Source organism: Chrysochloris asiatica, unplaced genomic scaffold (assembly GCF_000296735.1).
Source record: "Chrysochloris asiatica unplaced genomic scaffold, ChrAsi1.0 scaffold00031, whole genome shotgun sequence".
In the NCBI taxonomy this organism is placed as follows: Eukaryota; Metazoa; Chordata; class Mammalia; order Afrosoricida; family Chrysochloridae; genus Chrysochloris; species Chrysochloris asiatica.
Window position 1 is genome coordinate 21,789,554 of NW_006408549.1, and position 15,318 is coordinate 21,804,871.

General features: G+C 38.1%; 1 protein-coding gene across 1 annotated transcript in view; it reads right to left on the reverse strand.

Annotated features, from left to right (window-relative positions):
- Positions 1-5,218: 5,218 nt before the first annotated feature.
- The window catches only part of LRRCC1 (leucine rich repeat and coiled-coil centrosomal protein 1), a 62,833-nt gene continuing 52,733 nt past the window's right edge, over positions 5,219-15,318 (reverse strand). Inside the window, exons 15-19 of the mRNA XM_006859243.1 lie at positions 14,355-14,518; positions 11,237-11,445; positions 11,007-11,144; positions 8,551-8,686; positions 5,219-5,526 (exon numbers count right to left, since the gene is read on the reverse strand). Coding sequence (XP_006859305.1) covers positions 5,404-5,526; positions 8,551-8,686; positions 11,007-11,144; positions 11,237-11,445; positions 14,355-14,518 — 770 coding nt within the window. The 3' untranslated portion in view covers positions 5,219-5,403. The remainder of the gene's footprint in view (positions 5,527-8,550; positions 8,687-11,006; positions 11,145-11,236; positions 11,446-14,354; positions 14,519-15,318) is intronic.

Here is a 15,318-nt window from a genome sequence, read left to right on the forward strand (position 1 = left end):
TAAAAATGATGTTCTCCCATGTAAACTGTCACATAATTCACAGTAAAACTTAAAAAAAAAAAGAACAAGACCTGCTCCTTTGGGTTTCCCACACTGAAAATGTTTACAGGAGCAGAGAGCCTCATCTTTTCCCCAGGGAACAATAGGTGGGTTTGATTCGCTGACCTTGTGGTTAGCAACCCAATGCTTAGTCTACTGTGCCACCAGAGCTCCTAGGGACCCTAATACATGGCATAAAGACACTATCAAATATTAGCTGAAAACACACAAACAGCAAAAACAAACTGACTGGAACCTCCAAAAAATTAGACATTTATGCGCATCAAAATATATCACCAAAGAGTAAAGAGAACCCACAGACTGAAAAAATTTGACAACAACATACGGGTATTTTTTAGTTCATATCTAAAACTTGTAGGAAACATCAACACCTCAACAACAAAAAGATAAATAATCCAATTTAAAAATGATTAGAGGACATATTACCAAAGAAGATATTGAGATGGTAAACAAACACTTAAAGATATGTTCACAATCATTAGCTATTAGAGATGCAAACCCAAGAAAACAATGCGGTATCATCCCTCCCCAGCATTAATACCAATGTATAAAGAATCAGGAATCAACAAATGCTGGTGAGGGTGTGGAAGCCTTATATACTGCAGGTAGGGTTGTAAAATGATGCACCCACTAGGGAAAACAGCATAGTGCAACTTTAAAAGTTGGAAACAGAAATACTATCTGATCCTGCAATCCCACTACTAGGTATTTGTACCAGAAAATGAGAGCTGAGATATGGAGATATGTGCACCAGCATTCATCATAGCTCCATTCACAATAGCAAAAAGAAACAATCTAAATGCCCATCAACACAAGACTGAATAAGCAAACTAAGGGGCACACACAGAATGGAATGGAATAATGTTAAAAAATAAAATGAATCTGTAAAACACTTTAGCTCACGGAAGACATTACACTTAGTGAATTAAGTCAATCACAAAAGGACAAGCATCACACAAGATCACTATTATACAAAGGCAAGAACACGTTTTCACACAAAAAGAAACATTCTTTGACGGTTACCAGTGGTGGGAGGTGAGGACATGGTAAATCACTAACTAGAAGGTAGAAACAGTAACTTGGGTGAAGGAGGAGGCAATATATAATGATGAAGGCAAAGAATAACACAAGAATTAACAGAATATTATCATATACACAATCCTGCATTAACAAAAGTCTAAGAGTGGACACAAAGACAAACAGGTACTGGAAGAATGGGACTACACCCCTGAATATATAGAGGTTTGACAGATGACATTTCTTACACTAGGTGTTCTACATGCATCCGTGAATACAGCAAAAAAGCGCCACAGCAGGTAAAGTTAAGAACTATTCTTAGCAACAACCACAATTTTGAAGGAATGAGGCACTGGGCCTGGAAGTTCAGGACCATAACCTCAGGGGATACCAAGGTTAACTGGTGTACATAGTCCACAAAACAAAAGAAACCCTGGACATTTTAAGGAATATATGGTAGCAACTGTAGATGCTGATTATCCTCCCTTGTTTCTGAGGCTTGATTTTGTGTTGTTAGATAGACAAAGATATTTTAGTGATGTCTCTTTGGACGCCTGGTGGTGCTGTAGGATATGCACTGTACTGCTAACTGTTAAGTTGGCAGTTCAAACCCACCAGCCATTCTTCTAGAGACAGATAAAGCTTTCTGCTCCTGTAAAGAATTATGCCTTGGAAACTGTATAAAAGCTGCTCAGACAAATCTGAAACTTTCTGCTCCAGTAAAGATGTACAGTCTTGGAAGCTTTATATAGGGTTGCTATGAGTTGGAATTGATAACAGTGGGTTTGGTTTTATATTTTTACTTCACCTTCAATTCAGTATCTCTGATGACTCTTCTCTGAAGGTATAGCCTTGAGAATGGAATATTTGGGATGACATTAGTTTTAACAGGGTTCTTTATCTTTCCCTGATTTCTAATAACCTTTGTTTGACATCTGTTTCTTGTTCTGCTGTTAGGTGTTGAGTTGGTTCAGGCTCACAGTGACCCTATGCACTGTATTGTTCCTAGAGCCCCCTTAAAAATCTTCTCATCACACTCCCCAAACCCAAGATCTGTTGAATCAAGCGTACAAATTGTTTTTGATGTTACGTGCCAACAAGTTGGTTCTGATTCATATCAACTCTCTGCACAACAGAATAAAACACTGCCCAGTCCTCAATGTTATCCATAGTTTGTTATGATCCACACAGTCAACTGCCTTTGCACAGTCAATAAAGTCCAAGTAAACATCTTGCTGGCATTCTCTGCTTTCATCTAAGGCCCATCTGAAGTCATGAATGATATTCTAGTTCTTTGTTGTTGTCTTAAATTTCTGAGCTCTCTGTTCAAGTACTGCTGCAATGATGTCTGACAGGTCTTGTGCAGCATATTTGCTGTGTTTGATTTCTTGACTGCTGCTTCCATATGAGTGTTAGTAACGGATCAAAGCCACATAAAGTCTTGACAACTTCAATCTTTTCTCCATTTGTCATGATATTACTTACTGGTCCAGTGGGGAGAAATTTATTTTCTTTACATTGAGGTTCAACCTATACCGAAGGCTGTGGCCTTTGATCTCCATCAGTAAGTATTTTAAGTTCTCTTCACTTTCAGCAACCAAGATTATATCATCTGCATATTACAGTTTGTTAACCAGTCTTCCTCTAATCCTACCATGTTCTTCTTCATATAATCCAGCTTTTTGGATTATTTGCTCAGCATACAGATTGAATAAGTATGGTAAAAGAATATAACCCTAATGCACACCTTGTAGGTGTATGGATATTATCCTATCACCGACTGTATTGTACTTTTAGATCTTGAAATGCTCTTTTTGATTATGAATGTGACGCTATTTTATTCCCGGTATAGTACATAATGTAAAGTAAACAAAAATCCTACCTACTGGACCAATAAACAACATTCTTAACAATGGAGAAAAGACTGAAGATGTCAAGGACTTCATTCTTCTTGGATCAACTATCAACACTCATGGAAGCAGCAGTCAAAGCAAATGACGTATTGCATTAGGCAAATCTGCTGCACAAGACCTTTTTCAAGTGTTGAAGAGCAAATACGTCAGCTTGAGGACTAAGGTGCACCTGACCCAAGCCATGGTATTTTCAGTAACCTCATATGCATGCGAAAGCTGGACAGTGAATAAGGGAGACCATAGAAGAACTGATGCTTTTGAGTTATGGTGTTGGAGGAGAATATTGAAAGTGCCATGTGCTGTCTACAGAACCAACAGATCTGTGTTGGAATAAGTGCTGCTGGAGTGCTCTCTGGAGGCCAGGATGACCAAACTTCGTCTCTCATACTTCAGACATATTGTCAGAAGGGACCAGTTGCTGGAGAAGGATATCATTTTTGGTAAGGTGGAGGGTCAGAGAAAAAGAAGAAGACCCCCAGCAAGACGGACTGTCAAAGAGGCAGCATCAATGGGCTCAAGTGTGGCAACAATTGTGAGGTTGGCCCAGGACCAGACAGTGTTTCGTTCTATTGTGCAAACGGTCACTGAGGCAGTACCATCTCGATGGCACCTAACAACAACATAGTACATAATATGATGGCCCAATTCAAAATGGCCAATGCCACTCCATTTCAGCTCACTAATGCCTAGGATATTGATCTTTATGTATTCCATTTAATTTTTGCCAATTTTCAGTCTTCCTAAATTCATAATCTGTACAGTCTATATTCTGATGACTGGATGTTTGCAGCTGTTTCTTTTCTTTGGATTGTGCCCCATCAGTAAATGAAGGTTCCCCAAAGTTTTGATTCATTCACATCATTAAAGTCAACTTTACTTTGAGGAGGCAGCTCTTTCCCAGTTGTTTTGAGTTTCTTCCACCCAGAGGGGCTCATCTTCATGCACTATATCAGTGTTCTGCTACTATTCATAAGGCTTCAGTGGTCTGTGTCTCGTTTTTATGCGTCTGGAAGCTTCAATGAAATCTGTCCATCATCAGTGCTCCTACTTGTATTAATAGCACTGGCATAGCTTCCAGCTTCATAGCAACACACAAGCCACCAAAGTACAATAGGCAGATGAGTGTTGGGTTTATTCTCCAATAACTGTCACCTGATTACTTTATTTCTGACAATACCCTGGGACAAAAACTATTTCAGTCTCATTCAGTTAAATCCAGGTAGAGGAGTTTTTTAAGTTAGCCTTTGCTAAGTTTTCTTCTGACCTCAAAAGGGCATTTCTTTGTGTTGTCTGGTAAAACAGCTGCCATACAGCGAGTACTCCCGTTTTCTTCACCAAAAATGTTTCTATTATTCTTGATGGTCCTCTTAAACTTGCGCTTCCCAACATTCTGTTTCAAAGAAACCCAGTTCATTTGGGGAAACCCTGAGTTTTCTCTCTGACCCTATTCAGAAATCTCTTAAGACACTGCTCCAGGAAGGGGGTAGGAAGAGTAGCCTCTGGTTCTCTAGACTTCCCTTTCCCAGTGTGGAACAGCTGCCTTATAAGCTGAGGTTAGGACCATTAGACCCCTGATTTTCTTGGTCTGGTCATGAGTAGAGGACAGTTTCAGCCCTGAATGGGGAGTAGGTGGAAGCCCCCATCTCTTGGCCACCCAGCCCAAACACACGGCTATCCATACCTTGTCAGATTCAATGGTGAGCGTATCTGTATTTAGGCTCTTTGCTTCTTCAATTGCTTTGTGGGCTGCCTTCAGTTCTGCCGTTTGGTTTGTCTATCTTCCAGAAACTCTCTCACTCACACTGAGTGGGTTGTTAGGTCCCCAGTAAGCTCCACATCCAGCTTATGCATCACTTCTCCTGTTTCTAAAACCTTAAATGCAATCTTTAATTAAAGGGATCATTGTAAGAGTGATGTGAAGATGTCTATGTATGCTTCCCTAAGGATGCCACATACTTTATTCTAGAGATTTCAAATACCCCTTTGCTACACTTCTGTTTTAAGCACTTTAAAAGAAGAAAGCTTTGCCAACTAAAAGACAATTAATAATATAACGCATTTTCAACACAATAAGGTAATAATAATGATAAAAATACTTTATGTAGTCAAAGTACTAATTTTAGTTTCATTTTGATATATCAAGTGTGTAAATAATGTATAGCGCAGAAACAAGAAGTGTCTTAAGTCTTAATTATTTTGATAGTTTTCTTCTAATACATATAACTATTAACAATTTATTATCAAAACCTGTATATACAATTAGTAAATACTTGATCACAAGTCTTTTAAAATATATTCAGAATGAAGTGTAGAAAGAGACATTTCAGTTATAGCAGTTACTACTGCTACAATATTTAATCATTTTTACAATAGTTTTGCTGGTTCGTTTCAATTAGTTTTGTTTTCAAAACCATCACAGTTCTTGCTGAATTTCAGTAAGAGCAAAAGCAAGCTGCTTAATTTTTTCTTCCATTGCTCTTTTGTTTTTGGTTGTTTCTTCCAGAAGCCCACGCATTTCTTCTTCAACTTGGTAAACCTAAATCAATATGCAAATTTACAATATTTTAATTTCTTAAAGAGAATGTATTTTAAAATGCATATTGAAAGAAAAAAGCAAACGCTTATTTCTTATGCATTTTTCAAATGGTGGCAATCCTTTAAAGCTAAGTTTTAATACAATTCAATTTGTTCATGCAGTATAGTGAATTACTTAATTAATGTCTCTTCTAACCATGGTGGTGGTGGTGTACCATCAAATCAGCTGTGATTCACAGTGACCCTGTATAGGGTTTCTGAGGCTATAAATCTTTACAGGAGCAGAAAGGTTCATCTTTCTTCCAGAGAGTGGATGATAGATTTGAACTTCTGACCTTGCAGCTAGTTGCCCAACTCATAAACCACTGCACTACTAGAGCTTCTTCTTCTAACCATGTTGCTGTTAAGTGTCGCTGAGTCAGTTTTGACTCATAGCGACCCTGTATAGGGCTTCCGAGAAGCATTTATCAAAACCCTTAAAAGTGTTTCATATTTCTCAAACAAAGTAAAGGCCAGGCCAAGGGGCTGAGTGCCAGTGAGGCTGCCTGTGAGCATAGCATAAGCTGTCCTGACTGGAAAAAGCATGCCTTGAACATTTCTGACCCTGCGTTGTAACCTGACCACTTCCCTAATAAACCTCATGCCCGTTGAGTAGGGGGTCTTGAGTTGTGAGGCCACTACAATGAATTATTGAACCTAGCTGAGTAGTGTGGTGGGAGGAATGGTTGGTGCCACTTTTTGTAGTTCAAATGGCAATAGGAAAAATATAATGTTTAATGGTATGCAATTTTTATGTGTCTATTATAAGGAGCTCTGGTAGCGTAGTGGTTACGAATCAGGCTGCGAACCTTAAGGTCAGCGGTTCGAAACTACCAGGTGCTCCGCGGGAGAAAGATGAGGCTTTCTACTCCCGTAAAGATTTACACCCTCGGAAACCCTATACAGGGTCGCTATGGGTCGGAACCGACTCGATGGCACATAACAACATTATTGATTTAGATCTCACAGGACTCTTGTGAGAAAAGCATGTCAATTGGACTCTATATTTTAGAGTTTAGACAATGAAGGCAGAGAAAGGTAAGTATTTGGTCAAGGATGTACAGTTTAGTAATTAGTACTATATTGCTAGGACAGAGACCCAGTTTTCTGAATGAATCCTTCTACTCCTTTATGTTGCTTATGAATGCTCAGACATCAATTCAACATAAACACCAGTTCCTTGCAGACTTTCAAAACTGAAATATCCTCTTACTCCAAATACATTCTTTTTAATGTGACTTCCATCTCTACTGTATTTAAAAAATTGATGTTGATCTTCAGAAGTTATCTTTTTGAAAGATCATTTTATCTTTTTATTCCTAACCTTTATTTTCCTAGGATTCTCTGTGTTGTTGTTGTTAATTGCTGTCGAGTCAGTTGCGACTCATAGTAATTTTGTTTAGGGTTTCCGAGGAGCAACTGGTGAGTTTGAACTGCAGACCTTGAGGTTCAAACCAACCTTATTGTTCAGTGCTTATCCTACAGTGCCAAACCAGGATTCCTGTAACTGATTTTAATTTCTGCTTCAAACACTCTTATGATATATTAACACATGCCTTCAATATAATTTCTATCTAGTCTAGTCCATGGCAACTCATAGTGACTCCATGTGACAGAGCAGAACTAAGTGCCCCAGGGGAGTTTCTAGATGTAATCTTTATGGAAGAGGAGTCCTGGCAGTACAGTGGTTAAGTACTTGGCTGCTATCCAAAAGGTCAGCAGTTCCAACCAACCAGCTTCTCTGTATTAGACAGATGTGACAGTGTGCCTCCGTAAAGATGACAGCCTGGGAAACCCTATGGGGCAGTTCTACTGTTAGAATCACCACAACAGCAATGGGTTTCGGTTTTGTTTGTTTGTTTATTTAATCTTTACTGGAAAATGCCAGATCTTTTCATCTTTGGATTCGCTGGATGAGTTCAAACTACTAATCTTTTGATTATTAGTTGAGCATTTAACCATAGTTAAGAAACATTAAGTTGCCTTTCTGTTGAATCTTTTTTTTACATGCTGGTATCTGAATCTCATTTTGTATATACTTAAATTTCTTATTGTTGTTGTTAAGTGCAGTTGACTTGGTTCCAACTCATAGCAACCCTGTATAAGGAATGGCTGGTTGGTTTGAACCACCAACTTTGTGGTTCAAACTGACCTTGAGGTTTAGTGCTTTATCTTACAGCGCCACACAGAGATAAATGGAAATTCATATAACTAGTGGATTCCCACATAGAGTATATGGAAGTTATAAAGTACTGGGTTTGATTCCAGACTTAGTGAATAACTCTGAGGAGGAAGCTCATAAATGTGTATTATTAAAAAGCTCTGATAGGTTATTCTGAAGCCACCCTGGTACTGTAGTGATTTACAAGCTGGGCTGCTAAATGCAAGGTTAGCAGTTTGAAGATACCAGCTGTCCCATGGGAATAAAAAGACACTTTCTGCTCCAGTAAAGATTTACAGCTTGGGAAACCCTATACAGGGTCACTGTGAGTCAGAATTGACTCGACACCACCACCACCACCGGTTATTCTGAAACTTCTCTGATTTAGAACCTCCCTAATTCATTCCTTTATCAATTATATCAAAATGATACAGCTGATAGTCTTCAAGATTAATAACAAAATATGCTTTAAGAACTTTTCCAAAGGTAGTGATGGATTGTTGATACATTCACATTCTCATCCTGCCCACATGTAACCAAATGAGTTTTCATCCATGGTTAAGAATATGGGCAATTTTAATCACGCGATCATGGAGCTGGTGGTCACCTGGGTCATATATGGTATTATGGGTCCACTACAATTATGTTCCATTACCCCAGTATTCCCATCATTTTGGTCTGGTTTCAGAAGAGTTTTGGCAACCTTCTTCAAATCTATTTAATCATTAATTTATGCTGCTTTTTTCTTTAAAACACTCAAATACTATTTATTATAAGATTTAATACTATTTATCAAAACCAAAAGGCTATCTTTACTTACACTACCTTCTCATTTGCAGATTCAAGGCACTTCTGCTTTTCATTTGACAGCTGTAATAGTTCAGCTTGATGAGCTACAACAATTGCATCAACTTGTTTTTTAAAGGCATCATCCATACTATTAAGCTTTTCTAGTGTATTCCTTAAAAACAAAGAAACAAACAAAATCATACATGTGTCAATATCAACTGGATGCATTTTCTTTTGACTGCAGCTCTTACATTCATACTTTACTGGAAACTAAATTCAACTATTAGGAAAATAGCATATGACTAGCATAGGATAACTAAAGATATAAGTAGTTCATCATCCAGCGGAATCTGTTAGATAAAAGCAGGGCCAAGAAAAAGGTAGTATATCACTGGCAACTTATTACATTTCCACTCTCTAAAAATTAAAACATCCCATTTATTTTGAGACTAAGGGTGCAAGTTGCTTCATAGTGGTTACTGTCCGTCTGTTTCCTTCATGTATTTGCAATGTGGTCTGAAGTTTAAACTATGCATATCTGACTTCATTATGGTAATGGTTAACAGACAAACTTCTGTTAGTAAACTTACTAACAAAATGTTGTTGTTAACTGCCATCGAGTCGGTTCTGAATCATAACTCTGTACAGGATGTCCAAGGGGAATTTGAACTGCTGGTGGGTTTGAACCGCTGACCTAAGGATTATTAGCCTAGTGCTTATCCTACAGCACCGCACCAATACTAACTAAACAGGATTCACTACAAGGAGCTCTGGTAGCGTAGTGGTTACAAGTCGGGCTGCTAACCTCAAGGTCGGCAGTTCAAAACTACCAGCGGTTCCATGGGATAAAGATGAGGTGTTCTGCTCCCGTAAATATTTACAGCCTCGGAAACCCTGTGCAGGGTCACTATGAGTCAGAACCGACTCCACGGTACTCAACAACATAGGATAATCAGTGGACTTCGAACAACAAGGCTGGCACAGTTCATATCCACCAGCTGCTCCTCGGAAACCCTATACAGGGTGGTTATGAGTTGGAGTTGATTCTACAGCACTAAACAACAACAAAATTATCCTGGAGGCAAAAAAAACCCAATTCCTTTGTTTTGAATTATAATAGAAATCAAATACTCATATAGCAATTCTGTGTAAGACGCACGAGACTCTAGCTCTCTCATACACATACAATACATACACTTTTAAGCCTACATCAAACATTCACGGTAGTAACTGTTAGACTCATTTTTATAGATGAGGATTTAAAATTGATCAAGTGATTTGTTAAATGATATCTGTGAAGCTGAGGCAATTTGATGTAGATAGGAGTAATTTAAGTATGACGGCATATGTATGTTAAAGAACATGGTTCAGTTTCTCAGGTTATCCAGTAAGTGGCAGAACTGGTCTGATGAGGCCTGGTGCCAGTTTAATCACTTAATCATTAGACTCTATCGGAAATACAATTTCTTCTACTACACTTGGCATGAATTAATTTAGCAAATAACTATGCCTTTCATTTGCTTCTATTCACAGTCAACACTTATGGAAGCAGCAGTCAAGACATCAAATGATATACTGCATTAGGCAAATTTGCCGCACAAGACTTCTTTAAAGTGTTCAAGAGTGAAGATGTCAGTCTGAGGACTAAGGAGTACCTACCTGACCCAAGCCATGGTATTTTCAATAACCTCATATGTATGTGAAAGTTGGACAGTGAATAAGGAAGACCTTAGAAGAATTGATGCCTTTGAGTTGTGGTGTTGGAGAAGAATATTCAAAGTACCATGGACTGCCAAAAGAACATATAGAACTGTGTTGGAGTTAGAACAGCCAGAATGCTCCTTAGAAGTCAGGATGGTAAGACTTTGTCTCTCATACTTTAAACAAGTTATCAAAAGGGGAGGGTCAGTGAAAGTGAGGAGGCCTCCCAGCGAGATGAACTGACAAAACAGGCCCAAACATAACAAGTGTGAGGATGATGCAGAACCAGGAAGTGTTTTGTTCTGCTATGCACAGGGTTGCTGAGTTAGAACCAATTCTCCAATACCTCACAACAACTTGTTTTTAGCACGTTCCTTCATTCCTTATACACATTTCATCCATCTTAATTCAGTGTTTATGTTTAAAGATAAGCGTAGTGGTTACGAATCGGGCTGCGAACCTTAAGGTCAGCGGTTCGAAACTACCAGCCGCTCCGCGGGAGAAAGTTGAGGCTTTCTACTCCCGTAAGGATTTACACCCTCGGAAACCCTGTATAGGGTCATAGGGTCGCTATGGGTCGGAACCGACTCGACGGCACTTAACAACAACAACAACAATCCTATATGATGTTAATGGAGTTCTGGTGTGGCGCTGTGGGTTAATGCACTGGACTGCAAAACTGGTTAAATCACACCAAGCCGCTCCTTGGAAACCCTACACGAGGTCACTGTGGGTTGGAACCGACTTGATGACACTTTAACAACAGCAACAACACAAGATGTTATACTTACTTTTGTACTTCAATACTTTTGTCTCTTTCTTCTTTAAGTTTCCTTTCCTTGTTTTCAAACTTTTCTTTCACTTCTTTTACCTGCATTTCAAGATGACTCAGAAGTTCTCCTTTATCATGCCACTTCTGATTAAGTGTACTAATATGAGAAGATATAAATAAAAATACAAAAGTGGATATAGGAAATGATTGAGCTACATTTCATTTTAACAATAGGAAACTGTATGGTACCTGTAAGCATTTCTAATTTCTTCAAGCTCATCTTCCTTTTCTTTTAACTGTTGTTTAAGTTTTCCTTTTCTTTCATTGTATCTTTCTAGTTTCTCAATTACAACATCCAGTTGTGAAGATTTTTCCTCAAGTTGTTCTTGAGTACATCTTTGTATTTCAGAGATTTTCTCTTGTAAAGTTTTAATGTCTGCATCTCTCTCCTGTAAACACTTCAAGGAAAAAAATCAGTACTTTATTTTTAATTAACCTTACATGTTTCATTTTCTAGTTTATTAGATATGGTTTAAAATTATTCTAAAACTATGAATTAAAAAAGAAATGGCATGCTCAATGAATATTTTAGAAAAGATTTAAGGAACAGTTTTAATTGTAATCAATTAGAAAAATCACCACTACTATGTATAAAAGGAGGCCCGGTAGTGTTGTGGATTAGTGTTGTAGGCTGCTAATCACAAGGTCAACAGTTCGAATCTACCAATTGCTCCATGGGGAAATGATGAAGCTTTGTGTTCCTATAAAGATCTGCAGCCTTGGAAACTCTACACAGGGTTGCTATGAGCCGGAACCAACTCCATGGAACATATCCACCACCACCAGCACCACCACTGTATATAAGGCTCCATTTTGAATGATTCAATCTTTGTCCTATTTATTTACTTTTAGTTCAGTAAAGTCAGCAATCATCAACCACACAAAGGGGGATAGAAGGAAGGGAAATAAAATATAAAAAGATCTCAACAGGTATATTTAAATTTGAAAAACATTCAGCATTCTAATTTTGCATTTGAAGGACATCTACATTTTCATGACAAATACAAAACTTCCGTGATGTGACTGTGATACCCCTAAGACTGATGTCACTATGCATGTATGGGATAAATTATATTGCTCTTTCTAATGTTTTATAGTGCTTCTATTGTTTACATTAAGGTGAATAAATATTTTATATTTAAAATAAAGTTAATTTCATTACTATTACAACAGTAACAAGCTTTTACATGCCCCAAATCTTTTTATTTTCTCTTCTCTAAGTCTGAATTTATCCTATGTGTTGTTGTTGTTAAGTACCATGGAGTCGGTTCCAACTATAGTGACCCTGTACATGGTTTCCAAGGCTGCAAATCTTTATGGGAAAAGAGAGCCTCATCTTTCTCCTGTGGAACAGCTGGTAGTTTCGAACTGCCGATCTTGAGGTTAGCAGCCAGAATCGTAAACACTACACTATCAGAGTTCCGTTAGGGCCTTCAAAAATTTTGTGGGACAATCCTGCAGTGACCGACGTGTAGCTGCATGGATACACAAGCAGGTTGAACAGGTGTGGGAGGGAAAGTGAGAGTATACCCATAAATATATGTAGGTTTGACAGGATATTGGTACATGCAAAATCAGAAAACTTCTGTAAAAATCTTTTTTAGAACAACTCAGCAAAATAAAATTCTGGTTTATTGTTGGATAACACTGTTTCACACATACATCAAACAGGCCAAAAAAACAAAACAAAACAATTTCATAGATAAAAAAAGTAAAAGAAAGTTTATCTTTGGCCTTTTTTAACCATCTCATACAAACCAACTACTTACAGTACAGCTAAGCACATACACAAAAAAGTTACTGAAATGCTTGGAATAAGATTGCAATTTTTTGTCGTTGTTTTTGCCTTTTTTACAAGGTTTTTTTCTCCTTTGACATTATAATGAACATGGTCACACCACAAGTAAAGTCAGAATTAGGACAGAGAATGCTCCAAAGGCTGGTTTGGTCATCTGAGATCATTAAAAATGGCTGACCCCTAACAATATGTACAAAAATATAAAACGTAAATAAAAAATACAAATTTTCCTTTTTAAAGTACTTTTTAAGAAAAACAGTAGGGCTTTGGAAGTTTTGGTTCTTTTTCTCCCCTGTTGCAAATTCACACTGTGGTTTTGGTTGGGTGGTGGTGAGCGCATGTTATCTGTGGGTGGCGCTGCCCAAAGTAGACAAGTGGGACTCTACCCGAAGGTGACCACGTTTAGATTCTGAGACACGAAGTGGAGGGTAAATAGGTCACGGTGACCTTTTAAAATTTAACTTTTCCTTTTTTGCTATCTAGTCATCCTTGTTGGTCTTCTGCTTCTTGGTGTCAGCATCATCATCCTCATCATCTTCAGCTGCCCGTTTGCCCGTAGTTGCCTTGGCCTCCTCCTCATCTTCATCTTCTTCCTCACCATCACCTTCTTCCTCCTCCTCCTCCTTCCCACCTTCTTCTTCTTCCTCCTCCACACCTTCTTTCTCTTCCTGGTCTACCTCATTGTCAGCCTCCTGTTCCCCATTTTCTTCCTTAGCATTCCCATTACAGTGAAGAAATCAAACAATGTATTGCATTAGAAAAATCTGCTGCACAAGACCTCTTTAAAGTGTTGAAGAACAAAGATGTCAGTTTGAGGACTAAGATGTGCCTGACCCAAACCATGGTATTTTCAATAACCTCATATGCATATGAAAGATGGACAGTGAATAAGGAAGACCATAGAAGCACTGATGCATTTGAGTTATGGTGTTGGAGAATATTGAAAGTACCATGGACTGCCAAATAAACAAACATATCTGTGTTGGAAGAAGTACAGCCAGATTGCTCCTTGGAAGCCAGGATGGCCAGATTTCATCTCTCGTGCTTTGGACACATTATCAGTTAGGACCAATCCCTAGAGAAGGGTATTATATTTGGTAAAGTGGAGGGCCAGAGAAAAAGAAGATGACCCCCAGTGAGATGGACTGGCACAGTGGCAGCAACAATGGACTCGGGCATAGCAACAATTGTGAGGTTAGTTCAGGACCAGGCAGTATTTCATTCTGTTACACATACGGTCATCACGATGAGTCAGTACCAACTCGATGGCACCTAACCACGTTTCCAAATGATTTCAAAGGGTGATATAACATTCTCCAAAAAACTTAGGCAATAAACTATCATATATAGCATTTCGAAAAGTAAAGGGGCAAATATTGTAAAAGAAATATATACTTTTGTGCTCCAGATTCTAAACAGTCTGAAATAATTGAAATAAATGCTTTTTGGACACTTTAATCCACTGTTTTTTAAACTTCAATTTTTCCCAAAATAAAATGTCAAACTTACATCTTTCAATTTTCTAATGGTATCAGTTTGGTCTTCTATGATTTTGCTCTTAATTCTTAAAGCATCACACTCACGTTCATTTGTCTTTCTCAGAGATTCATTCTCTCTACACAAACTTTCAATTTTGGCTTCTAAATTTCCACGATTTTGGGCCATAGAAGCTCCTACGAAACAAACATCAGTAACAGACTTTAACAGAGTTTTGTATTTTAAGAAAATCTAATTTAAGAATATATAAACAAAAACCAAAATAAACAAAAAATGTACTTCTATAATAAGAAGAACAAGGAAAAAAGAAGAGAACAAAACGGCCTTCTAAATATCTGTGGCTATTTAACAGTTTTAAACTATGGATAAAATACTGGGTAGCTCTGATATGTAATACTTAATTGGTCATGTTATGCTATTCTAACATAATCATATTCAAAATTCCTAAAACGAGGGGACAAATGAGCAATGCTATATTAAGGTCAACATATGGTGGTGGTTATGTGCTGTGGAGTTGGTTTGACTCACAGTGACACCGCATAGGGTTTCCAAGTCTGTAAATCTTTATGGGAGCAGAAAGCCTCATCTTTTTCCCAAGGAATGGCTTAGTTTTGAATTGCTGACCTTGAGATTAGCAGCCCAACTGGCACGCTAACAGAGCTTCTAAAGACAACTTGTAATTTTTAAGGTAGTTATGAATGCCCTAGTATAGTGTAAAGATGGCGGATCGGGTACACGTGTAGTAAGAAGCTCTGTCAACAACACCATGGAATACCAGGCCAAGAGGGCTCACAGGATGGTGTTGGAACTCTGAAACAAATATAAAGGTATGTTTGGAGAGTTTACAGCTGGGGAATTTGCAGGAGAATCCAGAAATCCATTGTTTTCTGGTTCAAGACAATAAGCTGTTCCCGAAGCCGCCATCTTGAAAGAGAATATCTTGATTGTATCAGGAATGATAGTATCAGGAGAGAAC